A 27,203-nucleotide genomic window follows, 5' to 3' on the forward strand; every position below is an offset into this window, starting at 1 on the left:
CCTGAGTCGTCGTCGGCAGCGGATTCCTTGTCCTGATCATCTGCACTGTCAATGATAGTGGATTGGTCTGATCCCTCTTCGGCATAATTGGACGGGAATGCCTCGACTGAGCAAGCGCGGAGGTCGTCGTCTGCAGAAGCAACTTCACTGAGGTCTGGACCATGCAGTAACGAGAATCTGGTGTCAGGCTCATTCCCACGCCTAGAAACATTGCTTGTAACGAAATTCCGGAAGAGTACCTTAGCCTGGCTTGTGAAGCTGCCTCGCCCTCCTCGACTACAGCGACAGCATAACCAATGAATCTTGGTAGATCAGGGCTGTAGGCAAGACTACAAGGATGAAACCCCCAAAATGGAGAGACAGGCTTTGATGATGAAGGCCTTAATCCTAGAATGATACCGAACAGCCAGGTAGATTGAAGTGTACAGATGTAAGTCTTCGGAGGAGGTTAGGAGGAACAATCAATGGCTACGAGAACCTGTGCGTTGGTGAGTGTGACTGCACCTAAAGTTGCGACCTCCATGAGTTCTTGGTAGCAGGGTGAAAAGGGGCTTCCATTATGGCGCAGTAAGCATGATCCGATGCGAAGAGAAGTGGGAGGCAGACCAGGCACGGTGCTAGAGCAGATTGGCAGATCGGGAAGACCGGAGGGAATGGCATCTTGAGGGCTGTACTTTTGGTCCAATGCAGTATTGAGCGATATTCTGGTGATTGTGCTTGATGTTGTTGCTGTTGCTGTTGCTCTTCCTTTGCTTGAAATCGTGAGATGAGTTGAAGTGAAGTGGTTGATTGATTGATTGAGAAGATGTAGGTGGACTGGAGGACTTCTTCAACTTTCTATTCAATCGACACCGGATATTTAGAAGGAAACCTCACCGATGGCAGGGTTTCTCTCTTTAACATTCCCCAACCAATTCTTTGTGTCTCTGTTTATCAACGAAATCCCAATTTGGGCTGTTGCATGTTCTAATTAAATGCTGTCTCAGATGTCAATGCGAATGCCGCCATCAAGATATCGTCTTCTCAAAATTCGGCGCTGGCGCCCTGCTACCTAATACACAACAAAGCGCGGGCAGCACAGGTTACAGGTTCCTTATGCACAAACAGATGGTTCTTGCAAAGCCCCCGAAGCGTAGCCTCGCAGAGCGGAAGTTCATTTCCACAACAACACTGTCTCTATGACCTGCATCATTAATTTCACGATTGATTGCCAGAGATCTCACTCCCTGTGTCCTCTTCTTTGTCTTCGTGGGTGGAGTTGCTATCAGGGCTGACCGTTGTTTGGGTCATGATTGGGGTACTATCGGTCGAGAGATTTGTATCGTCCAAGATCAAATCAGAGACATCGTTGTCTATAACTGCGGACAGCGGCATGGAACTCTTGGTGCGTTCTTGAAGTTTCAGTTGACTGCACCACAAGTTATGATATGGTCCTTTGTTGATGATGAGCTTTGAGTGAGCCCCAGATTCGGTTATTCTACCATCTTCAATTACAAGGATCTGGTCGGCTTGGAGGATTGTGGATAAGCGATGTGCAATCACAAATGCGGTCTTACCGGCACAAAGCTTCGCTAAGGCTCCTTGAATCTGTGACTCTGTGATGCTGTCGACATTGCTGGTTGCCTCGTCTAGCAGCAAGATATTGGATTTCTTGAGGATCGCTCTGGCAATGGCAAGTCGCTGCAATTCTCCACCAGATAACTTGGTACCACGTTCACCGACCTTCTCGTCATATCCATTTGTGAATGTCATGATCTTGTCATGGAGAGCAGCTGCTTTGCATGCTTCGATTGCCTCTTCATCAGAACATTCAAGATCGGGATATTTGACGTTCTCCATAACCGTCACTATACATCGGGGAGGGTTAGAAATATAGAAGCACTTATGCGGGAGAGATTCAAGCATAGGAGTCTGTTCCAAATCATTGTCGGAAGATCATCATGCCAATTGCACACGGGAAATGGACTTACTGTTAAAAAGAGCTGGGTTTTGTGGGACGGTGGCAATGTGCTTGCGGAATGTCTCCATTTTGACTTTTTGAATATCCTGCCCATCAATGAGGATTCGGCCCTCCTCGAGGTCGTAGAATCGGTAGAGTAGTTTCAAAATCGTGCTTTTTCCGCCGCCACTGGGGCCTACTAATGCAATGGTTTTTCCCGGACTGGCTTGGAAGCTGATCCCGTTGCAGACTTTCCGCTTGCCGTCATATGAGAATGTGACATCTCTGAACTCAACAGCACCTTGGGTGAAATCAAAGGTTGAAGCATCTTCTTTATCACATGTGGCAGGCTTTTTTTCTAGCAGCACAAGTAGCTTCTCTGCTTGGACTAGTTTCTGCCCCATTGTCGTAAATTCATGCGCCAGCGAACCCAAAGGTCCCGTGAGCTGACCCCAGTAGGTGACCAAAACCACAAAATCGCCGATTTTGTGCTGCTGGTGGATGATTTGTATGGCTGCGATACCGCATGCTGCTACAAAACTGATAGTGGGGACGAGCTGACGAGCCGCTCGAGCCATTAAATCACAAAACCAGTATGTCATGAGCGCAGCTTGAGTAATACTGCTTTTATCACGGTACTTTCCAATTTCGTGTGGTATTTGGCCAAACTGGCTCACAGTAGTCCAGTTTGTCGATGACTCGGTCATTTGATAGTACTCGTCATGAAATGCATCTATCCATAATCGACGAAGAGTGGTCTTTTGTTTCAATGTTTGAAACATTAGCCAATAGAACATTACAACCGTGATCCCAATTGTGTAGAGCATATATGGGCCAAATAAAAAGGTCAAAATTGAAGCCGCGGCGACAAGATCAACGAGTGTGGGAAGGACGCCGAATATGGTGTCATGGAATAGGCTGATTACTTGTTGCCCGTTCTGCATGGAGCTCCACATGATGGAGGTCTTCTGAGAGTCATGAAACTCTGCCGATAGACTCATGATATAGTTGTAAGAATATCGATTCAGGTTTGTGGTCATATCCGTACTCACTTTGATGTGCAACCAGTCATTAAGCATGGGGATTCCAGCGGCCGAACTTGCCAGTTTCAGTGATCCATACAATATGATAGCTCTCCACGGCATTTCCGAGCTGTTGAGGCAGTCGATCACTCTACCGAGGCAGAGTGGTAAGGAAAATGCAATCAGCCGACCAAGCAGAGTGCATATTGACATGCCTGTCACATAAATTTGCTGTTCCCTGGAACTTGGATACATAAAGGGTATGAAAACCTTGAAGGAGGCGAGATACTCCCAGAACGGTCTTCTTCTGATATTTTCTCGGTCAAGCTCCTCTTGATCCTTCTCCTTCCCCTTCTTGGTCTTAGATGGTTCCTCTGAACTCAACAAAGGCTGAGCTTCATCTGCCATGCCGTCGTCCTGCGGTTTGCGGACGAAGAGGCAGATGGAGCCCACTCCAATTAGGCTGAAGTTGAGCACCAACCGACAGAGTTGAAAAATGAAAAGAAGCGGGAATAGGTTGGCTTCGTTCTCAATCTTTCGAATCACCATCACTCCGTTTGATAAGACGAACAGGATAGACCATGAACCATAATGCGGATACCCTGTAGCCCCCCAACAGCCGATCACACCAAGAAAGAGTATTGTCCAGATAAGGTTTAAGAAGAGCTGGTAGACAAGTTGTGGGTCAGCAGTGGAATAGGGGTCTGACTTCAGGGCAACCACAAAGGCTTCTACGGTGGTGATGACGACGATGAGACTGCTGATGCATATTTGGAATCTCCACAGATTCAGCCTCTCATGTTTTGTCTCGGCAGTGGAGAGGAAGGATTGAACAATTGCTGCAGTGGTGTAAAAAAGGAGAGGGGCGACGATGGTTGTGATCTGAAGTCCCCTTTGAAAGTTGTCCAGTATGTGACTTGACATGACTGTATGAATGAGGCCGGTGTCGATGTGATCAAGAAGACCACAAGAATGCCAGATGCCGTGCGAACTGGTTTTATTGCTTCAAGGTGGCTGCCTGGGCGTTGGACTGCGTCGCTAGCACGGGCAACGGTGAGGCTGAGTCGGTGTTTTTTGGTTCTCGCCCGAAAGACGGTCAGCTGAAATACTCGTTCACTATCGACTCATCCTTACGGCGCAAATTCTTTGAGAGCTTGAGGATGATGGAATTGGTTCTCTCGCAACCTGCCTTCGTAATTCGAAGATCAAAGGCAAAAAAGGGCAAAATTGCGAGCCAATCAGTTCTGGTGCGACTGGAAGGACGGAGCGACGTTGTCGTCGGCCTCCCGGAGAAAAGATGCCTTGCGTCTATGGTCTTGCAGCTGTTTGTTCGCAACCTCAACGTCGGCTACGAGGTAAGCTTTGGGCCTTTGCTGCCTGACAATGCCTCGTACAGACGAACAGGTGGCCGAAGAAAAACGGCCCGTTAGAGTTCGCCTTGAGTAGGAAACTGGACGTGCCTCGGCGCAGCAAATATTTAGTTAGGATGTTTGGCCCATGTATCAAGTCCATAATGAAGACACATCTCGATAGTGTAACAATAGTTCTAGAGTACAACATTGTCCTATACAAAAAATTCATAAAATCGCCATTGGCGACATGTTGGACCGGATGAGTTTACTGTATGCACTTCCCGCTTTCGTCCAACTCTGGACCAAAAAGGAATCCCTGGTTTCCCGAGAAATTGCTACAAAGACTCTTTCTCAAGCCTACGGAGTACTGGTGAATGTGATTGAGACTGCATTCAAGAACAAAGTTCCTTATGTTCCTGTTGTGTAACCGATATGACCCGCACCTGATCTCGTCTCTTCCATGCCGCCCCATTTATGGCAAATTCCGCCTTGGGGTTCCTGGGCCCTGACTTCTCATTTGTTTGCTTGTGGGCTGTTGTCCCGCCTGTAAGCGCATAGTCCTTGTTGATGCCTGGAGTCGGAAGTTTGCTCGAATGAAGAAGCTGGAATAGTCATGCAGTGGGAAGATAGCCGCCACGTGCCCACTTTTGGTGAATGGCAGACTCGAAGTGCAAAGGAAAGCGCGGCGGTTGTTGGCACAATTGAGCACGGCGTCCATTGAGGACGTTGGAACGCACATACCGATTACAACTTTGGCCCAGTTTGGTGACACAGATCGGCAGAGACGCCACTCATGCTTGGTTGGGACTGTATCCTTGGGAAAGGATTTTATGCACCTGGGCCCTTTTGATCGTGATTAAAGACTGGTGATTGCTATCCTCGGCCCAAGTCAAGTTGCCTAACCATCGGCAGACGAGAGCTTTCCGGCGCTTCAAGACCGAGGAAAGGGAGGACAGCAGCCTGAACAACTTCCCTCAATAGTCCCCCTACAATGCTGTCCTGCAGATCCTGCCCAGTTTGTTTGAAGTCGGGGTACGCATTTAATTCCAAGAGCCAGACATTAGCACCCTGGTCGACCAAGAAATCCACACCAAAAATTTCAAACGCATTGGGCAATGTTTGAAAATGAACCATTTGTTCTCTCGCGGCTGCCTCGAACACGTCCCCTGTGATTTCACATATCTGTTCGAATATTTGTTCTTTATTCTTGGGCGCTTTTTCCGGGAATTCAAGATCCCAAAATGCATGGACCGACGAATTCTTGGTTGAATCGTCCTGGAAACAGGTATTCGTCAAATGCTCCGATAGATTCAGCAACTCCGTGTCTTCGGCCTCTGAAGGAGATCGGTAAGGAAGTGCTGCAAAGAGGGCCAACATCTCCTTGTACACATATACCTTTAACGCACCAACAGCCAATACGTAGGTCCGAATATGGAACTTTCTTCTGCTATAAGCGTCGAGAAGCAGAGGTGGATCAATGTACGGCTGAGCGATGAAATGCCTGAGTTGTGATGTCATTGCGTTACCATCACACTCATCTTGGGCTGCCTCGTCCTCTTGGACCATATCAGGATTGTGGTCTTGCATTTCGTCACTCTCTTCATTAGTTTCACTATCCTCTTGTTCTTCCCACTCCTCGAAGATGGATTGGAGTTGTGCAATGCTAGCGAACAGTCGAATGCCATTGCCGCCATCGCTCATTCCTGGCTTTAGAATCCACCACTGCTTTTCGTTGGGTGACGTTGCCAGGTCATTCTTGACCATACTCTCGTTCAAGTCCCACGCGTCTACAAGTGCTTCGTCAAGAAACTCGGCGTAGTCAAGCTCAAAGTGCACACCTGGTTGAAAATGCTTGGCCAATGTGCTGTGTTGATGCTTTACCAGCCACGTGGAAATTGTGTTGGACAAGTAATGTTTACGGGTCAACGCCTTTCGTATGACGTAGGCGCAAACAAGCGAGCTTTTGGGATACTTCATGGCATGCTCGAAATCCAACGATTCATAGCTTGAAAACTGAAGTACGAGATCTGTGACATTCTGAAGCTCACTGAGAGATGAGATGTAGTTGATCGATATATTCTCTAGAGCTTGAAGAGCCTGTATCAGTAATGGCTGCACGTATGCATCCGGATAGGCAACCACTGCATTTAATGTTCGGGGTTGATCTCTTGCAGCGGTGGAAATACAGTTGGGACGGGCGTCCGCGCTGGCTCGGGTTCGTTAGTATCCACTTGCGTCTGGAATTCCAACCATTTGCATCACATGACAAACTTACTCACAGCTTGATTTCGCCAGTGTAATGCGGCAAATGCCAATAATTCGCGACTAGTGGTGTGACACTGCTCATATCAGCATGAATATTCGACGAGACAAGACTCCAAGAGACGTACGTGACATTGCCTTGTTGCACCTCCCAGCCGTCACCCCTTTTCGCATCTGCCACAGCACTGTGAACGTCTGCAAAATTCGGTGACCACTTGAACTTGCGATGAGCTCGTCTAGGGCGTATACTAGCTTTTCCATTCGTAGTGTTGTCACCATCACGAATGGCCTGCTCTTCTAAATTTGGATCGGCATCCTCCGCTTCCTCAGGAAGCTCTTGGAACGAACTCCCGCTAGTCCACCTATTTTGCAACATTTCAGTGTACAAAATCTTATTGTTCTCGAGCCCTTTTCTAAGAGGAACGTTAATACTGTAAAGATGCACGTCCTTGGGCCACTCATTGGCCAGCTTATCGATCAGTTTGGTGCTCAAATTGCTCGCAGCAGAAATAATCTCCGGGTCGTGTATCCTCGAGTCAAACGCATAGGATAAGGCAATACTCTTGGTGCCATTAACTGCACTCTCGAGTGCACCGCCGATGGTCCCACTCGAAAGAGCAAACACCGCAGTCGTGTTTCGACCGTAGTTGGGCCCGCTGACAACCAGGTCGATAGGGGGCCTGTCCTTAAATACGTGATGAAGACCAATCTGCACACAGCTTGCAGGTGTGCCGTCAATGAGGATCCACTCCTCGCCACCATCATCGAATGGGCGCTCCGAGGTGATACCATCGTCACTGTAAAGGGTGCCCGGTCGGAAATAGGTCGGGGTCAGTGTCTGGCCCACCATGTGTGCTTTACCGATCCACGACCTTTGCACATGGGGCAGAACCACAGATACTAAGTGGCCAGCTTTCTCAAATGTGCTCACCAGTGAGTGGACATATGGCGAAGATTGATTTGACGGCGGTCCATCGTCATTTACAACCTGATGCGATCATGTGAGTGGGTAGGTCTACCAAACAAAGTTGATTCAGACTGTATGACTTACAAGGATATGCATGGTTGGGAAAGAAATGGCAGCAAACTCTCTACTCTAGAAATGAACGCCGGAACAATAATGATCGAACCAGTCACTTTGCTAATATCGAGGAGTGGAAGATTATATCGATGTCGATATTATGGAAAAACTTTCGAACCACGTGGGCCCGTAATTCTTCCGAGCCTCGGAGTGACAATGTTCGGAACTCGGGATAACAGTATTTCCGGTTAGCCCTCCATCTCCAACTGCTGTACGGAGTATGGCGATGTCAATCTACGCCTCGGTCTACTCTCCTCCTCGTTCGACCTAACATCAAACACAATGCTGCGAGAACGACACCGATCACGATCCCGCTCTCCCCACCGGCCTGATCGAAGACAAAAACACAGAACTCGATCACCACACCAAAAAACACCGTCTGTGAAACGACCGCTTCCGCTCGGTGCCCATGAAATATCTCGCCATGACCTCCCCAAGTACCGGCCAATGTTCGCCCTGTACCTGGACATACAAAAGCAGCTTGACATTGAGGGCCTGGATGAGACCGAATCAAGAGGCCGGTGGAAGAGTTTCGTGAGTAAATGGTACGATGATGGTCCTCCTTACTCTGCCCAAGCTTGAGCGCTTGAGCGCTGGTTGGCGAAGATGAATGTGGAGCCGCATTGATGCTGACATGGCAGGAATCGTGGAGAACTCGCAGAGGGATGGTACGACCCTCATACACTTGAAAAAGCCAAATCAGCCTCTGTATCTACGCCTGAATATGCACTTAGCCATCCTGTTTCCCACAAGAAACGCAAGGTCACCGCATCAGATCATAGCGAAAACGACGACGACGCTGGTGATGACTACGGTCCAGCACTGCCCTCTAGTGAAAGCACTCTACGGCGAAGCTTCACAGACAATGGGCCGGTGTCCGGAACTGGAGTCGGAGCTTCAATTCCAACCCTCGAAGATCTGCGAGCCCGCGACGATGAGGCCCGTCTCGACTCAGAGCAGGCCGGAAAATCTCAGTACGCCTCCCTCAAGCAGGAACGCACGCTCGATCGCAAGGAGCAAAAAGCACTACTAGACGATCTCGCACCACGGGCGGAGGCAGGGACGCGCGAGCGCCAGCTGGAGAAGAAGCGAGAAATCGCGGACTCGAATCGAGCGTTTGCGGCAGCGAAGGATGGCGGTGGCGATGCGGATCTACGAGATTCCGATATTATGGGTGACGAGAACAGTCTAGGCGAGGTGAAGAGGATGAAGAGGGAGAATGAGCGCAGGAAGAATGAAAGAGAGATTAGGAAGGAGGAGATTCTACGTGCCAGAAAGGCTGAGAGGGAGGTCAGGCTGGCAGCTTTGAAGGAGAAAGAGGATCGGACAATGCAGATGTTCAAAGATATTGCAAAGGCGCGGTTTGGTGGCGATCATGATGACGAGTAAACTTAAAAGAGACAAGCACATTTCAAAAATTATGGTATTGTCTAACCAAAAACACGAATTTTTGAACCTGCCACTTTCCCCCACAATCCAACAAACATTACTACACGGTTATCATCTCTTCCAATCAACTTGCTGACAACGCGGCGAGAGCATCTGTGCCATCCTGGGGCTGGGACGAGCTGGCTCCATTTGTCGTAGAAGCGGAGCTGAGATCCTTCGCCTTATTCTGTGCCGCCATTTGCCAAGCGGGGATAGCAGCAGCCTTGTTGCTGGAGCCTGCAAAGGGTGCCGCCGACACTGGTCTCATAGCGGGCGACGCTACAGGCACTGAAGTTCCCGCGGGGTATGGAGACTGCTGCGTGTTTCCAAACGAGGAAGGCTGACGAGTAACAGGAGGAGCACCCGGCGCATTTTCTGTGGAAGGAGTTGCAGCTGTGGTATTTGTACTTGTACTGGGAAGAGTCCCTGGCTGTGTGCGCGGGATCGCTGAATTTGTTGGGCTAAAAGTGCTGGCAGAACCCATGCGATTTCCCATAAGCAGTTTCAGACTTGTCAACTCGGTGCTCAGTTCCTTCAGCTGTCGTTCGCTCGCATCTTTGACACTGTCTATCGACCTCGGAAGACTGTCTTTCATAGTCTTGATTTCGCTCTCCATGCGGCGAGCGTCGTCTTCTCTTCTCATATTCGCTGCTTTGAGATCACTGACTATGGATTCGATGTCCCCGATGGCGTTATCCAGACGCTGCGTTCGAGCTTCTTCGGCCTCTTTCAGTGAGGCAGTATCGGACGCTAGTGTGTCGATAAGAGCGAATGCCTTGTTGAATTGTTCATCGATGGCGGCTTTGTCTTGTTCAAGCTGAGGAGGTGTAGGTGGTGCTATCAAGGGCCTGATATATCTCTGAGCGAGGACATAGAGACCATAGCTGGCACCTCCAACTACTGTGGCCATGATGAAGTAGTCCCGCCAATCTCGACGCGGAGGCTCAGGAGGCGGAGGCGCTTGCCATTCGCCATATGGATTATAAGGATATGGATATGCTTGATTTGGTGGACCTCTCCATTGTTGTTGAGGTGGGGGATAGTATTGCGAATTTGGAGGAGGAGCTACCTGGGAGGAGTCATTGGCCGCTCGAGCAAGGGAGAGGTCGATTTCTTCTTGAGTAAGGTTTTTGGATTTGAGGAACTCGATGCGTTTTTCCACAGGGGCTGTTGCGACCGATGGATCCTGTAAGAAGGTAACAGCGGATGAGATGAGGTCTTCTCTAGGTGCCATTATGGGCAGAAAGGAAACGACTTAGATCAACGCATGCGGTACTCCGTGTTTCTGAGTTCCTGATGAGATGTGCAAGAAGGGCGACTGTGAGGGTCAAGGGGGGTGGCAGGGAGCCAAAGAGCACACGAGTAAATGATAAATGAGCACGATGAATTGATGGAAGCCGAATTGTCGAATGTCCTCGTTACCAGCCTCCGAGCGACAAAACTCCAAGCCGAGGTCCAGTGCCACGTGACTTAGGTGAGACTTGCTGAGTCATTCGTCGTCGTGGTGATTGACGCTGCTTGGCAGGCTAGGCTATTTTCGGCGCGATTGTTGACATTGATATCAGCACTAACACAAATCCACCTACATGTACTCCACCGGTTAGACAGTACCTTAGTTCTGCAGTAGAGCGTTCACTTTAGATCTTTACTACAACCAAACACAGAATCATCAACACCATTTCGCGTTGCTCCTGGTCCATATCAATCATATCGATCATATCGCTCAGTTGCGCAACGCGCGACCACGTTTACCATGTCGCAACCAACTGGCATGTTCAGCGTGCGCAGGCCTCGCGAGACCCTGGGCAACATCCAGAACTTCTCTGGCATCCCTCAGCCCGCTTCTGCTGTGAAGCGCACTTCCTCTAGTAATGAGCTGCGCAATGTCCCATACACTGCTTCTCATATCCGATCTACCTCCATCAACCAGAACATGCAGCGACCTGCTCAGCCAAACTTTCATCGATCATCCTCGGGGGGAAATCTCGCAGATATGGGAATGTCAACAGCCCGACGATCCGCCTCGACGAACATTTTTGCAGGAGGACACACAGGCAGACAGAGTCTTGCTCCCAATCAGCTCTTTGGTTCACAGACGCCGGCTTCACAGAGTCTACAGAGACGAAGCAGCATTTTCTCAAGGCCCTCAGGCCATGCGCCAGTGGCGCATCAATCTTTCTTTTCGCAGCCACCTGTCCCAGCTGGGCTCCCCAAAGATCCCCGACCATTGAGAGATTCGTCGTATAGAGCGCGACTAAGCCAAGAACTGTTGGACTACTTGACCCAAAACAACTTCGAGCTGGAAATGAAGCATTCATTGACACAAAACTCAGTCAAGTCTCCCACTCAAAAGGACTTTACTCTCATGTTCCAATGGATATATCGCCGCATTGATCCTGGATACAAGTTTCAAAAGAGCATCGACACCGAGGTTCCTCCAATCATGAAACAATTGCGATATCCATACGAGAGAGATATCACCAAATCCCATCTAGTTGCTGTCGGTGGTCAGAATTGGCCACGTTTCCTCGGGCTACTCCACTGGATGATGCAGCTAGCACATATGCTGGACAATTTCTCCAGAGGTGCTTACGATGATGCGTGCGCGGAAGCTGGAGTTGACGTGGGTAGTGACCGGATCGTCTTCAGATTTCTCTTTGGAGCTTACCAGGACTGGCTACAAATGGGCCCAGAGGACGACGAGGAGAGTGAAGAGGCCGCTCTACAGCCACATATGTTGGCAATGGCAGATGAATTTCAGAGAGTCAACGCAAAACATGTGGATGAGCTCAAGCTTTATGAAGCCGAACATGAGGCACTCAAAGCGCAAGTAGAAGAATTCGAAAGAAATGCACCTGATGTTGGCAAACTCGACAAACATTTCAAAATCCTCGAGGACGACAAGAAGAAATTTGAGGAGTACAATCTCAATGTCCAGACCAAGATTGAAAAATACGATTCAAGGATTAAAATCCTCGAGGCCGAGATCCAGAAAGTCGAAGCAGACCTCCAAATGGTTGAGCAAGAACGGCACAGTCTCCAACAATCGGTGGACCGACAAGGCCTGAACATTCAAGACATCGATCGTATGAACACCGAACGCGATCGACTGAGCAAGAGCCACGAGGACGCTCTCGCCACTCTGGACGAGGTAAACAAGAAAGTCCTCGAGAAGGAAGCCGAAACCGCACAAAAGCTCGAAGACCTTGAAGCAATCGTCAAACGCTACAACTCACTAGGCTACCAACTATCCCTTATACCCTCCACCGCACACAACGCCAAGGGTGCCTCATATGAGCTCAGCCTCAACATCTCGGAAAATCCCGTCTTCTCCTCCTCTCAACAATCTCGCCGCCGCACAAGCCCAAACTCGTCGTCCGACCGGCTCCTCTCCTCCCCCAACGTCGGCTACTCGCCAATCCACCTCCTCAACCTCGACCTGCGCGGCCAAGTGCGCAACACATTCATCACACTCCGCAAGGACATCAACGAACGGCGCAAGGCGGCCGCAGACGCCGACCTCAACGCGCGCGACTTTCTGGACAACATCTCTGAGGCGCTGCACGAGAAGAATACCGAGATCGACAACCTCAACTACCGCGTCAACGAGGCCAGCCACGCGTACAACGCGCTCAAAGAGAGCAACAACACAATTTACACGCAGCAGACCTCCGCGGTCGAGAAACTCGAGAAGGAGCTCGCCAGGATGCGAGAGGGCTTGGAGCGTGGTGTCGTTGAGCTCGAGCAGCGCGAGATGGAGGTCGGTGTGGCCTGGGAGGCTATGCGCGAGGAGGCGGCGCGCGTAAGGGAGGAGCTGCATTCGGGGATTGAGCGATGTCTCGAGGATGTGATTAGATTCAAGGTGCATGTGCAGAAGGGCCTGGAGGAGTTCGAGGGCTGGGTTGGTGATGAGGTTGAGCTGGAGCTGCTGGGCGACGAGATGGAGGGCTTGGCTGTCAACGAGAGTGAGCACGCTGATGATGACGCGGATGCCCGTTGAGACGGAGCGTTGGCTTCCATTGACTTACGATATACCAGGTCCAGTCCGCCAGCTCCTCTTACATGCTGGGGACTGTCGCTACTTGGATGCAAACAACTACCCTACGACAGGGGGATGAAAGCATGCATCAAGGTTGGCTTGGATCGCTTGTGTGCTTGGTATTGGAGGCATGTTGGTTTGATGGCCTACATATATGACGAATGTAATGTGATGATTGTGACGACTACAGGAGCCTGTGGATGGTCGGATGGTCGGTGTTTAGATGAGGTATTGACTTGTGGCGGGAGAGTGCAACACAGGGTCTTTCACCGCGGAAGGCTTGAATACGGGAGAGGACTTTGAGTCCTTCCAAATCATCATTGGCTTCTTCATTTCCTCGTTTCAGACATAGAGAGACTTGCTTGTGTGTCTCTTGCGTTCACTAGGATTCTTCCACAATGCCGGCAATTCCTAAGGCCCCGTAGTCCAGTCGGCTGGGAGTATCGTATAATTACCCACCGCGTTGCTAGGTCTGAATTGAGTGCGGGGGGTTAATCGTGTCTCCAGATACCCAATCTACAAGTGATGGGTTTCGTCGCGGGTGGTTTGACGGCTGCACCTCTCTGCGGAGAATTCGTCGCGGTGGGTGCACAATTTCTGAAACACCAGATCTAAGTCTGACTCAACGCCGGTTGCTGTTCAGCCTGCTGGTCCCTCATCCGGCAGCATCTCAATTTGTCTGACCAGAAAGCTCTTCTCATCCAGAAACTGGTCATCGTCGGTCCTGCCCTCAAGAAAAGTTGGCAGAAACTTCAATAGTCTCCCTTTGTTCTTAATCAAGATCTTCCTCACCTCCTCGCTCTTGTTTGGATTCGCAACAAAGACTTTGAACACGTGAAATGCTTCGTATTGGACCATTTTTCGGTCATCCTTGAGCAGGTTCATGGTTAATTTGAGGTTGTCACCACTAGCAACATACTGGGTCATAATGACATAGTTTGCGCGGTCCAGGAGTAGTTCACCCAACAGTTTTATGGACTGTCGTTTTGTGACATACGAGGACGAGAGTAGAAGTAAAGGGTTATATTGCAAGGTGAAGAAGAGGTCGTAGTTGGTAGCGAGGTATTGGGATACGAGTTGCTTGTGCTTTGTGAGTATTTCCTAGACACGAAGGCGTCAGTCACTTCTTGGTCGTCATGGAGTCACCTGTGGCGGGAACCTACCCTAAACGTGGTAAAAGCGTCAGCACTGACTTCGAATGTGCCTTTGTTGATCCAAGTGAAAAACTGCCAGAAAAGTCCCCTGCCGGTCTGCTTCTGGCTGACATCAACGTCTTTCAATTGAACGGCTTTCCCCAGGGGTTTCGACTCGTCATATAGTATAAGTGCAGCAATGGTATCATACTGCAAGGCCTGTCTCAGAATAGTACCGCATGGCATGGCACTCTGAGAGTGTTCGTAGCCCCGGCAGAGCTCGACAATGATCTCAGGCCGCTGCAGAACGAGGTAGGAGATGGCAGAGGGATCTCCCGACTGTGCATTGGCGGGTTTGAAGCGGAGGATATGGGAGAAGATAATTTGGGCGTCTTTCCGGGCCTCGAACGGGAGGAGCCGGATGCTTTTGGCGAGTTCAAAAAGAATATCTTCTTGAATTATACAGGAGACTAGTTGGTGGACTTGTTCGGGGCTGCAATCCACTTCTGAAAATGGCATTAATGGGTCGCAGGGGGCGGTTGCAGACAGATCAACTCACCAGGAGTGCCTTGGACAATCAGCTTCATCTGGGACATGTATTTGGCAACATCGTCCTCGACCTGCGCACACAGCCAGTCAGCGCGTGCATTAGAGCCTGCTTCGACAGCAACAGACCTTTGGATTATCTTCCAATTTGAGCAGGACCTCTTTTAATGATCTTGCAATTTCAGCCGGAGATCTCTGGCGGCCCCTCCCACCGAAGAGGAAAGCCATATTGGCGGATAGATAGAAGCTGGGAGTGCGCAGCAGGTCAGCTAGTCAGTTGGTCGGTCAGCCTGACAGGGTGGACGACGGCGGTGTTGGAGGAGCCTTGTGCTAGGACTGTGTGGTATGGCGGTGGTGCGGGACGAGACGAGGGCGCAGGCAAAGGCGAATTGCAGATTCCAATGTTTACCATTCCCGTTGATTAGGTAACCGGCCTCGCGTCCACGTGCCACCCGTGCGGTGCGTGCAATTCACGAATATAATATCAAACTTACATGGAGAATGAACCACCAATCCACAATGCCCTCAGCACGTCTCAGAAGCGTCCAAATATCAAGGACAGCAACCCCAGTCTCGAGTCGTAGAGATCGGCGGTGGTCGACACACGGTGCAATCAGCGCAATCAGGACAATCCCTATACTAACCAGAACGTTCGCCACGCACGCCCCTTCAATGATACCATGCACAACGTCGGTGCCCCAGTCAATGTCTTCCATGGAACAATCAGTACCAGTTAATGACGGTGAAAGCGAGTGATGGCCGTTCCTTCTGTTCTGATATCATGCCAGTGCTACGAATGGTGGGCGGGATGATAGGCTTATCCACTTCTGACCTGGCAAACATATTCCGATGTCTTCATCAAGGCAATGCAATCCAATCAATGAACATATGTGAGTAACTTGAATCGAGCTAAAGGTGAGGATTGGAGCCTAATGAAGGAGCTTTGTGTGAGAGTCGATCTTTGGCAGAGGAAAGTTGACTCCTGAAGACGCGTTCGTTCTTTCCTCGTCAATACCGCGTACGACCGCGTAGAACCGCGTAGGAACGTGTGCCTTCCGTTCAGCCACAACGCGACTTGGACGAGTGGACAAAAGTGGAAGGAGCGAGAGCGATGTGTGACCAGCCGTGGAAAACAACTCAAAACCAACCTCACCTCGTGTATAGCATCTTAGCATGCACCACCTCATCCTTGTCTACCGAGGAGATATCTCCATCTAGACCATAGCCCAGGCCAACATGATCCGCTTGCCCCCTACAAGTATCTCCCTCTCCGAGCATGACATTATCTTTCACATCCAACAGCTTGAGATCTATCAAGGCCTCCTGAAGCAGGGGTTCAGCAAGCAGGATATCTGTCGTTATCTTGCAGATGACAGAAAGGATACTCTACAAGAGACTGCGTCTTGGGCTCAAAGTCTAACCACCCGTGCCCCAACCACTCTCGACTTTGCATGTCAAGGCGGAGAGGAATCCCCATCTCCGGACAGCTTGGGCAGAAAGAGCACAGATAAAGCTTTTGATCGATTATCCGTCTTGGGCGAACCTTGCACATCAGACGAAGATGTGACAAGCCCCACCCTGAGTGACAAATACGAAGACTCCAGCGACGAGAATGCCCAATCTATCTCACCAGCTGTAATTTCCCCTAGGCTGACATCAAATGTACATGCTCCACGCCAGAGCTCTCTTCTTCGGTTTTCCACCGCTGTCTCTCCCGAACGTCAATCTAGCTCCTCTCAACTCGCTCAGACACCCCAACTGCCTAGTTCAGTTCGTACGCGACGGTATAGACCCAGAAGTCAGACTTACCCCTACCATTCGTCCGAAAGAGAACAGTCTTCTACTGCTGCATCTGAACAACTGAGTGAAAGAATTGCTCAGCTTTCCTTGGAAGAAACTGCGTCCTCTTCCTCATCAGACGAGATCTCCCGTCTTCCACCACCTCGCTCAGATGCTCTTCGTCGACGTCCCACATTCGTCGCCCTGAGATCCATTGCCGGTCTCATAGAAAGCCCCGAGGAGCGTTCTGAAAGCAGCTTGCTTCCAAATGACCAGCAGTCCATTGTGATTAGTCCTCGCCATAGTCCCTTGTCCCACCCTCTTGACCAGCGAATCGATCTACCAAGTTCGCCCCCGAGTCATAACTCTTCGTCCAGCGACGTATTAGCGCAACCTTCAGCCGGATTGAACTCGCTGACATGGCCAAGCACTCCTATTACCTCCAGGCGAATCGCTACCTCGGCTCAAACAGAAGATCGAGATCATGAACCAAGATATCTAGACGGCAGTGTATTCTCAGTGTACAACGACTCTCTCCCTGCCAGCTCTCAGCCTCAAACGCCTGCTGATCTTTCACGAAGTCGCATCATCACAGAGCGCGAAGCAGCATACACAGCTCCGCCGGGCATGATGCGATTCGGATCTTTGTCAACTACCCCACGCGAGCCACCGGCCTTTGTGGGAGGTGTTGGGGAGCAAAGCCCGGTCCTACGTGCCATTAATATGCGAGAAAGACGTAGTAGGGAGCTTTGGAGGAGCATGCGAGTCGAAGGTGCCAGAATGCGGAGAAATAGGTTGAGAGGTGAAGGATTGTTTGACGAGCCGACTCCAGGCAATGCTCGTGTACGACGGAGACAGAGAGGTCTGGAAGAGCCTTGGAGGGACGACTTGAACGCTGACCGAGTGGGCGAGGAGAATTTTGAGGCCGAGTTCTCAATCCGACACGGAGGAGTCATGAGAGTTGTAAGCGGTAATGCCAGGGGCCAGCCCTAAGAGAACAGGTACTTGTGCTGTCACTGCTGTGCAAGTCTCTTACAAGGTATTCCCAAGACCCAGTTGGGTTGGCAACTGCTATTGATAGATGTCAGCATGAGTCCCTGTCTTTACGTTGATCAAGCATTGTTTAGACCAAAGGGCGCATCTTCTCAGCAGACACAACATCCTATTTCGCAATGAACATCCTAACCCTCAGGCCACGAATGCCGACAAAGGACTGTATCAGTTCGCAGCGCTCTGGATCAATAGCACCCATCGGGCGAAAATACGTGACTATCAGATCAACCTGCGAAACGAAAGAAGAGAAAGAAAATTGAAAATAGAACAGAGCAATAATATCGCCTGACATCCAGCTTCTGACAACTGAGCTGTCTCTGTTGCCCGGCGAGTCTCCGCTTGCGCCTCCTGACCCCGCTAGTTTGGCTTCTGTTGGCTCATCGAGTCTTGCTTCATGAGCGACAATTCTCCCATAATAAGCGCAAGGTGACGGTTCGATTCGTGCTCAGCCTGAGCGCATCTAGGTTGAACATGCTGGCTGTCGTTGACTTGCACATCTGATATAAGCGAGCTTCTGCTCTTGTTTCACCTACTACGATGCCATCAACCCATCATCATGGCATAATTAATTAGCCCATTGCTGGAGCCAAGGCTAAGCTTTCCTGCCCAGCTTGCCGCTCAAGACTTGCCTTATCCAACATGAAAAAGCTCAATCAACAGGACGACGACGGAGTTCCACCGAAGGACCATGCTGGCTGGTCTGCTGGTTTGACATTGCTGCATTACCTATCCCCCGTTTTCCACCCAAGCTACCACACCATAAAGCGAAGCACGCTTTAGGGCACATCCTAGGATACCTAACCCCCCTTAATAGCTGCACAGTGCCGGTCTTGAGTTCTGGAAACCTGCAGCTTGCCGTCGTTCCATCCCGGCCAATGCCCCATCGGACATTTGTCAAGCCTTGGAATCACTAATGAAACCCAGCATCGTGGTATTGAAACCCTCAAATAAGCGTTCCCGGCTGTCACCTCGTGTCTGTCTGATGCGAATCATTCCTAGCGGGTCGCGGTCTCTTGGTGTTGACGTGCGGAAGATCGAGACGAGGCTCGGGACCATGCGTGGTACCTCCGGCCACACGGATCACAGATCGTGTATCTGCAAGATGATGTGCAGATGCACCAGACATGAAGACCGATTTGTATTTCCGTACGACTTATTCATTGCCAGCTTGACTAGCCTAGCTGTACATAGGTACTCAACCCTCTCCTTTGGGCGAAATCAGAAAACCAATCCATTGAACTGGTCTGATAGGTTCTTGGTTAACGATTCTAAATAGTGAGGGCATACCTTAAGGGACTGATGCCCTTATTATTTAGTTTCTAGAACGATCTGGAGTCTGGAGTCTGGGCACTAGACAGGCCTTGATGATAGTCATTAGTGATCCGACATCAATAGAAGCTGCGGGCTGGCATGTGACTCTCATTAATCAGTTATGGTGGACTCAGAGTTTCTATATCTATGCAAGAGAGGGCGTTACAACTACTGAAATCAATGGGCGGCGACTCTAGCAGTGCGTCAGCAGTCCAGGTCAGGGCTATTTAGGGATCTTCTCAATTACGTCCTCATATGCGAGGCTCTGGTTTTAGTGACCCCGAACGCTCCAACCCGAATGGCAGATGATCAATGTGAAAGGAAACGTCTCCACGTAGTATTCAATACTCCACGAGCATTGAAGACTGGAACGTGTACACAAGACGTGCAAGACAGCTTCTTGGGGAGCACCATGTTGGAAGCTGGTGTATCTACCTGGGTAGGTCTAAGGTAACCATGGCCTCGCCGGGCTGAATGCATCTAGATGTCCTTGCCCTCCTTCCCTCAGATGACAGGAGCAAAGAATTCACTCAACCTGTCTCTTACAAAACACGAATGTGAGGGATGGCCTCTACCGCCGACGGGCAAGTGGGGATATATATCCTGGATAAAAGAAGTTGAATACAGAAGCTATTCTGTTGCAATGGGTTTTCTCACGATCCTGCTCGGTATACTTTGTCCTAGCAAGATAATAATATATGCTGTAAACTAAACTAATGAAGCAAAGCAAATATCATTCCCATGGCTGCGATTGTGCAGACTCTACATTCTACCGTGTTTGACTGTTACGCATAAATCTGTGCTTAAGCAACCACAGCCTCGCTAGCGCCACTGATATGGCGGTCTTCTCGGAAAGGAGACGACAAAACCATTCCACCTGTCTAACAATTGAACAGTTGTCCTTGTTACAACTTGTTCGCGGGTAACTTGACGTTTGGGTGAGAAGTTTAGTAAGTTGCGGTGAAGGTGGCCAATTTTGCGCTCCTAGATCCGCAAATGTTGGGGCAGTGATTACGTGATATTACTGTCTCTTTTCATAGCACTCGTCTTTTGTATCCCGGCCTTGTCAAGCCTCCTAGCGACGTTGCAGAATGCTTAGCTTAACCAATTGCCCATGCTGCAGCATACCTCGGGGCTCTAGCACCTTTTTAAGTAGTTGGTCCATGTTACACCGAGTTTATTGAGAGCGCAGCCACTGCGGTGAGAATGCAGGCGAGGCTGCGTGCGACTGACGGGGCATACTTAGTCTTCGCAAGGCCGGATTGGTGATATGTCAACACGAGCTGTCAAATACTCAGTGTAGCATAGTCCATCATTGGATAGGAAACAATTCCCGCAACTCTCGAGTCAGGATGAGACAATCTCGCTCCATAAGAGGCTGTGAAATATCAGCTTCAGAGTCGTGGAACCACAAATGTACTTCATGAAACGCCTGCATGATCCTGTGCATTAGTGATGAGGCCTGACATCAAGCTGCAGGAAAGCCAAAGCGGGAGGGAAGGGAAAAGCAAGCTTCCCCGTTGGTTCTGCATGCAGATGTGAAGGTAGGTTGCTGCGAGCATCGCGTTGAATCTGCATCAAATGACGTGTGCAGAGCTCCCGCTTCGGAATGCGTGAAGCGGTGGTGTTTGCGCATTGGATATAGGAACACCAGCCGCTTTCACGTCATGCAAAATCGTAGGCAAGACGTTCAATGGAATTTGAAGCCCCTATCGCCTTCCCTATCACAAATGGCCAATTGGCGTTGACAAGCAGCAGTGCCTCTACACCGAACAGCCGTCGTAGTTTCCAGCCCATTCATCGACGTGAGACCTCGATAGTCAAACGGCGATTAGGAAATTGATCGTCGGAACTATTTGGGAGAGTCTCGGGCTTCCAGACATGTTACAAATAACGAGTACGCAGCTCCAGAATAATCTCGCGAGACTAGATAATTTCACTACTGTCACACTACGAGAATATCCATCACCCTGGTGAATTCGGGCAATCGGGGATCTCCAAATGCAAGTTAGCTGTCTCGTGCATACTCAACACGTGGTCCAAGCTCAAGCAGCAGTTCGATTGTCGTAGGTTTCTGATCCCAATAGCAAGTAGTTAGCCTCCGAATGTTCCTGTGTAGTATATGTGGACTATGTGGCCTAATTAATATGTGGGGCCTTCATCCGAAACAGAGAAGAGACCTTTTGATCTCCGCGTCTCATGTGGGCACTTCCTCGTCTGCCACATGATCGAGGCCTGTGGTTGCCGGGGAGTAGTCAGGATACCAAGTACAACTTGAAGAAGGCTGGCAATGGCTCTACTTAGCTAGAGGGACCTGCTCGCAACTGGCTACAGTGTTTGGTAACAGCCAGTGTACGGAATTCCTTGTGATGCTATGGGAGTACTCAAAGGTGCCGGGCCAACCCCGTAGTTCACACCGCTTGTCCAACATCTGTGCTACGGTATCAATCTGATGTTCTGAAAAGGCTCCTTAGGAACCCAACTGTTTGGGAAACTCTAGGATTTCGCTTACGCTCCACCCACTGCACCCCGTCGCGTTGAAAAGCTTCATTTTCTTTGACCCTTGGCGATGGCGTCGCAAGGCTTCCAGAATGTCCATAGCAAGGGCTTGCAAGCCATGAACATTTGACCCACAAATTGACCCATCCACAACTGGCGTTCTTCAACGCGCCATCGACGGGGAATTGACCTTTCATAGGCATTCAGGACGAGCCAAGCAGGTACTATTCTGAGAAACACTGATATCAAGGGCTCGCGGTCAGCGGAGAGATCACCGGTGACGGCTTTCTCCAAAATGCAAGACCTTGAATGGGAAGACTTTGCGAGCAGCGTAGACACGAACAAATCCATAATGGGAAAACGCTGTTAGATTCTCATTGGGCTGTTATTCTCAAACAGGTTGTTGAGACCGAGGTCGCTATTGCGGGCGAGACTAGGATCGGACCACATGCAAGAAGTGCGGACGGCGCGGGGGGTACCCTAGGCTCTTGCATTGTTAAGCAAGTCGATGGTGGTTGACCTGTAGTATTTGGAGTAGCAGTTAGAGTCATGAGTCGTGACTGGCCATGCCTGGGATGAGGGCGGCAGCATCATGGAGCATGGCACCACTCTATTTGAGGAAATGGGGGTGAGAAATTGGCGCTTTGGGATGGGGACGAAGCGGGAAAGATGACTAGGCGAAGTTTCAAACAACCTTGCGAGTACGTTAGCACATTTTGACGGAGCTGAACAGGCTGATAGTTCTTCCTGTGAGCCATTGTTCCGCAAAACAAACATGGGATAATAGTAGATGATGATGATGATGGTGATGATGGGGTTTTCCTTTCTGATTTCACTGGGCGAACAAATCCTGGCTTACGCCGAATGCGGATGGAGATGGAGCTCTTCCGGAGGGGCCCCTCGTGGCGACCAGGCTGCGGAAGAAATTAGTACGAGAGTGGAAGGGATGTCCTGCAGGAAAGTGCTTGTTCTCAACAAGGTGCTGACAGCTCCATGCTTAGCTTTCTGCCATCCACGATACCGATTGGATGTTAGCTTTTACCTCGTATTCGTTCAATGAGATGTTGCGGATCCGCTGCAGCTCTGATGGTACTCTGTACAGTGGCAGGGCTGCGATCCCTGCTCGCTCCCAGGCAAGCAAATGCAATTGATCTGTGAGTGGTCAACTTCAGACAACGAAGCATCATAGCCTATATGGGATTTGCACAGTTTCTCATAGAGGAAACCGCAGAGGTCTTGGAGGCGAGACTGATCAATTCTCGTCGGCTGAAAGGCCTTACTTGCCGTGTGAATCCAGCACACCAATACAGACCCGTATGTCTGTCCATTGTGGTTGCCGCTCATGTCCGAGCCTATCGAGTTCGGCATGTTTCGGCGCTTGGAGCTAGACGATGTCAGGCAACGGGCTAAATAGGTAGCCGTCGAGAGACCATTTTGAAGAACTCTCAGCTTGAGGGAGGCGGCTAGCCCTATGGCAGGAATGCAGAATTCTCCGGATTCCTGGCCAACGGATATTGGCTTGACTCCTACGTAGGTGGTAATTATCGAGATGGAATGACGAATGTAAAGGCACGGTCCAGGAGTTCCCGACACGGATGGGCTATAGGCTCAATTCCTGTGTGTAACGATTGAACTGGGTGTCAAGCAATTACGTTTGGCAAACATTGCCTTCTCACAGCTATCGGTTGCCAATTAGGCGGTACGTAGTAGTGTACTCTAGGTTCGCAGTAACCTAAGCCCGAGATACGGATATGCCGTGCGGTGATTTCTGGTGTGTGACTTTTGAACAAGTGGATCCTGCCAGGCGGAGATAACCGGAAGCATGCAGACCCCTCGCTGCTGTAACGGGGGTGGAGCTTTAGCGCTCTAAGCGCCCTTGCCGCTTTGTACCTCGTCTTCGACTGCTGTTTTACTGTTACATTCGTGTTGAGGCTTTCGACGCACCACCTGCCCTTTACTGTCCTCCAATGTTTTCCCTCAGTATCGTTACGTGACGTTTCGCCGAAGCCAAACTCGAGGACGTTCCCTGTCGATCGAAGTTATTAGTATCCTGCTCCACCAAACACCCGGACCAGGAGCTAGGCATTATCCCCGAGTCATCGCCACGCACTGTTACCAGCCTGGATTCTCTAGCCGTCAGCCCTGCCAGGCTCCTGGCCTGAACTTGCACGCCCAAGGTATCGGGGCGTACCGCCGGTTGCTGGGAATATTGGGTGCGATGTCTTATCCCATGGAGATCGCAAGTTTGACTTGGCCAACCTCGTCATTGAATAAGTCAGCAACAACCCCTGCAACTACCAGATTGGGTTTGGCTTTAAATGGGTTCTGTCTTCTCTGATGGCTTCGCTTCCAGGAGAGAGCCGAGTGGCCCTGCTGCCAGCTGACCCGGAGTTCAAGAGCTGTTTTCTATTCTCAATCTGAACTATGGGTATTTTGTCATCCGACCTGGTGCCCCTGGAGGACCCCAACCCACATACCGAGTCCCTTTCTCCAATTTCTATACATCGTACTCATGAGTTTCAGAGTCATGCCCTTGTTGCTAGCGCAATCGTGGCTCAGCCTCCATTTGAGCCTTGTCGGATGACAGTGTTCGAGCTGCCACCCACTGTTAGGGCTTCTCAGAACCCGGTTCGCTTTGCATTGCGTTTAATCCCTGTCCCGCAAACCTGCGTGTCGGCAACCGTGACTTTCTTGCATAACACTACGTCTCTCCTGAGTCTCTCTCGCACCAACACGCGACATTTACTCCAGAGAACGGGTCTGTAGATCAATGGCTTCTTCCCAGCTGGTCTGCTAACCAAGTTTCTGAAATCCACCTCTGATCTTGCCAAGTCAAAGAATCATCTCATAAATCCAATATCAACTTTGAGAACCAAATACTTTTGACTGATTATCTTCGTCCTGAACAAGCAATGCCGGGTGAAAATGACGCCAAACCGAAATCCAAGCACCGTAAATCAACGTGTGCTGGTTGCCGTAGACGAAAGGTATGTCTAATGGTGGATATTTTGCTTGCTCTGAGACGAAGATGTGATCCAGGCTCATTTTGCTGACTGACACAGTCTAAATGTGATGGGAAGACACCAAAATGCACGACGTAAGGCAGAGCATTGTGAAGCAGTTACCGCCTGCTAACCCCAGAAAAGCTGCATAGCCTATAAGGATGATTGCCACTATGACAAACCGCCATCAATCGCTTATGTGCGATCGCTTGAGGAGGAAATCCAGGAGCTGAAGGTGCAATTACGACAAGGCAAAACCCAAGTCTGGCTTGGTAGAGTAGGTGGCTAGATCTTTCCCCGATTTCACCAGTAGATTGATGTCGAATAGGAGGAGAGAAAATTACCATCGGCATCACCTGCTAGTGAAACTGCAGGTTCGCAAGCGTCCGCATATGCTCTACCGCGGCGGATGCGATCCATCAAACTAGAATCAGACATAAGCATGGACGACGACGGAAGTGTCACCTTCCACAACTCAACATCTACAATGTACGAAGCACCATCCTTACAGAGGCATCGTAATATGTCCCATATCAGCAACTCATACGCTCTCGATACTGCTTCCCACGATGATCAGCAGGCACGGAGAGAACTCGTTTTGAATGCAAATCACCAACGCCAGATAGAATCGTTTGCAATTGCCAATGGTGCTGCGAAAGTCAATTTGCCAAAAGAGACTTCCCTCGAGTTGTTGAAATATCACTGGTGTTGGCAGCATCCTCTCTTCCTTGTGGTCTACAGGCCTGCCTTCACGAGAGGAATGAGTGCGGTTGATCTAAGTAATTCAGGAGCAGATGACCCTCCGTATTTTTCAGATACTTTATTAAAGGTACTCTTGATCGACTTCATCATCAGAACAATGTTGGCTAACAGAGGCTTAGGTGATTCATGCGCATTGTGCGAGGTTTTTGAACCACGACGTGTATCAACAACGATATCAAATTACCATTCATCGGAACAGCCCCCTTTCGGCAGCTGTAAACCCTGGGGAATTCATGGAAAAAATGACTGAGGAGGCGAGATTCGGTTTGGGAATGGACATTCTCAGGAACAGCTCGATACCCACTATTCAAGCACTGCTCCAGCAATCTAGCCGCGAGGCTACATTTGGGAACTCGTCCCAGGCTTGGACCTTTGCGGGCATAGCGTTTCGAATGGCATTCGATATAGGGTTGCACCTACCGAGCGATAAGCTTCAGCTTTATGTCAAAAGCCTGACTATTGAAGATATTGAGATCCGGAAGCGATTGTTCTGGAGCTGTTATACTTGGGACAAGATCTTATCATTATATCTCGGGCGTATGCCAGGGTTCACGCCAGCTGTTGATGACATGTCATTTTCTTTCCGGGACGATTACAGCGACAATGAGCTTTGGTCGCCATATTATGGCGAAAAATCTCAAGTCGACGCAAACAGTTCAGTCAATTACCCGCCTTGTTCAGGATACATTATCTCCTGTTTCCGTCAACTTTGCAGACTGTGTATCATCTTGAACGACCTATTGCATAGCTTCTATTCGGGTGACGCAACAGCTAGTCAAGAGCTTGAAGAAGATCCTCCAGGAGAGATGAGAGCGAACAATGAAGCCCCATTTTCACGCATTTCAAGAGACCTGCGAGACTGGCTGATTTCTTTGCCACCACAACTACGAATAAGTCCAGATCAGATGCCCCAGCTGGCTCCACCCGCGCATATTATGTCCCTTAACCTTCTCTACCATTCAACAACAATTCTACTACACAGGCCAGTTATCCTTGGAGCCCATGACCTAAATGCGCCAGATCCGGCAAGGTCATATCTGATATGTGTACAGGCAACTGCGGCGATTCACGATCTTATCCTTTTGCAAGCGAATACCTTTGGACTTTCTCACATCTCTTTTCTGAACGCCTACACTGTCTATATTGCTGCCACAGTTGCGGTATTGAGATTCGAAAGAGAAGTTCGTCCTGGAGAAGATGCCTCTGCTTGCGCGCAGAACACAGGACTGACGTACTTGTTGGACGTACTACAGAAAGTGTCAAATTCTATGCCAGCACTCGAGAGAAGCAATGCTATAATCCGAAAACGAATGAAAGTAGCCCTCGACCGACACCGAGCCCAGCGTAAACAAGCATACTCAAACGGATCAACTCCGCCGAAGTATAACTTACCAACACCCACAACCCAACAGACAAACCTGGCACTGCCCACAGCATTTCAAACTATATCGAATGGAGTGATGGCGTATTCCCACTATCCACGGTCAGACACTACAGATTCATTTGGCACGCCTGTCTCTTGGCCAGCAGGAATACGAACCAGCATGCATTCCGAGTCAGAGCAGCATACAGAGGACTTCATGCCTGCCTTTCCAGGTCAGCAATTCCCAATCGGTTCAGAAAACAGCTTTAGCGCCATGGGGGTGGATCCTAATGCAAGAGCGACACTATTGGGATACACCCTCGACCCTCATCCAAGACTAAACTCGAGCGATATTGACTGGAATTTTATGGATACCTACGAAGGGGGCCAAATCCAGATATAAAAGAATACGAATATTCTGCATGATTTGGGAAGCGAGCATGGTTAGGAGTCTTTGTTCAAGGGGTTCAAAGAAATTCCCACCATGCATCTTGGTGGAGTGGTACCACCTGGTGCCCAATTCTAACGGCCTTTTCACGAGCAGGGCGTTTCTTTTTCTCGGCAAGTAACGACAATGAAACATGTACATAGAATAGACGACCGAATGCAGCGTGAGATTGATGTATGTGAGC

The 27,203-nt window shown here is 49.8% G+C and overlaps 8 protein-coding genes across 8 annotated transcripts; 4 read left to right on the top strand and 4 right to left on the bottom strand.

Moving 5' to 3' along the window:
* Positions 1 to 1,197: 1,197 nt before the first annotated feature.
* On the bottom strand, positions 1,198 to 3,885 carry A1O9_11522 (uncharacterized protein; the record flags this gene model as incomplete). Its single annotated transcript, XM_013399418.1, has 2 exons — positions 1,198 to 1,847; positions 1,971 to 3,885. 2 exons carry the CDS (start codon positions 3,883 to 3,885, stop codon positions 1,198 to 1,200), a joined length of 2,565 nt encoding a protein of 854 aa, XP_013254872.1.
* A 1,301-nt stretch (positions 3,886 to 5,186) lies between these two features.
* A1O9_11523 (uncharacterized protein) lies at positions 5,187 to 7,638 on the bottom strand (the record flags this gene model as incomplete). Its single annotated transcript, XM_013399419.1, has 3 exons — positions 5,187 to 6,519; positions 6,593 to 7,563; positions 7,627 to 7,638. 3 exons carry the CDS (start codon positions 7,636 to 7,638, stop codon positions 5,187 to 5,189), a joined length of 2,316 nt encoding a protein of 771 aa, XP_013254873.1.
* A 300-nt stretch (positions 7,639 to 7,938) lies between these two features.
* On the top strand, positions 7,939 to 9,045 carry A1O9_11524 (uncharacterized protein; the record flags this gene model as incomplete). Its single annotated transcript, XM_013399420.1, has 2 exons — positions 7,939 to 8,201; positions 8,298 to 9,045. The coding sequence occupies 2 exons, from the start codon at positions 7,939 to 7,941 to the stop codon at positions 9,043 to 9,045; spliced, it is 1,011 nt and encodes a 336-aa protein (XP_013254874.1).
* A 124-nt stretch (positions 9,046 to 9,169) lies between these two features.
* On the bottom strand, positions 9,170 to 10,318 carry A1O9_11525 (uncharacterized protein; the record flags this gene model as incomplete). Its single annotated transcript, XM_013399421.1, has 1 exon — positions 9,170 to 10,318. The coding sequence occupies one exon, from the start codon at positions 10,316 to 10,318 to the stop codon at positions 9,170 to 9,172; it is 1,149 nt and encodes a 382-aa protein (XP_013254875.1).
* A 519-nt stretch (positions 10,319 to 10,837) lies between these two features.
* A1O9_11526 (uncharacterized protein) lies at positions 10,838 to 13,084 on the top strand (the record flags this gene model as incomplete). Its single annotated transcript, XM_013399422.1, has 1 exon — positions 10,838 to 13,084. One exon carries the CDS (start codon positions 10,838 to 10,840, stop codon positions 13,082 to 13,084), a length of 2,247 nt encoding a protein of 748 aa, XP_013254876.1.
* Positions 13,085 to 13,762: 678 nt separating this feature from the next.
* Positions 13,763 to 15,030, bottom strand: A1O9_11527 (conidiophore development protein hymA; the record flags this gene model as incomplete). Its single annotated transcript, XM_013399423.1, has 4 exons — positions 13,763 to 14,224; positions 14,287 to 14,762; positions 14,816 to 14,876; positions 14,932 to 15,030. 4 exons carry the CDS (start codon positions 15,028 to 15,030, stop codon positions 13,763 to 13,765), a joined length of 1,098 nt encoding a protein of 365 aa, XP_013254877.1.
* A 1,008-nt stretch (positions 15,031 to 16,038) lies between these two features.
* Positions 16,039 to 17,574, top strand: A1O9_11528 (uncharacterized protein; the record flags this gene model as incomplete). Its single annotated transcript, XM_013399424.1, has 1 exon — positions 16,039 to 17,574. The coding sequence occupies one exon, from the start codon at positions 16,039 to 16,041 to the stop codon at positions 17,572 to 17,574; it is 1,536 nt and encodes a 511-aa protein (XP_013254878.1).
* Positions 17,575 to 25,450: 7,876 nt separating this feature from the next.
* A1O9_11529 (uncharacterized protein) lies at positions 25,451 to 26,974 on the top strand (the record flags this gene model as incomplete). The annotated part of the gene is made up of 1 exon (XM_013399425.1): positions 25,451 to 26,974. One exon carries the CDS (start codon positions 25,451 to 25,453, stop codon positions 26,972 to 26,974), a length of 1,524 nt encoding a protein of 507 aa, XP_013254879.1.
* Between the last annotated feature and the right edge of the window lie 229 nt (positions 26,975 to 27,203).

The sequence above is a fragment of the Exophiala aquamarina genome, assembly GCF_000709125.1.
Source record: "Exophiala aquamarina CBS 119918 chromosome Unknown aczIA-supercont1.18, whole genome shotgun sequence".
NCBI lineage: Eukaryota > Fungi > Ascomycota > Eurotiomycetes > Chaetothyriales > Herpotrichiellaceae > Exophiala > Exophiala aquamarina.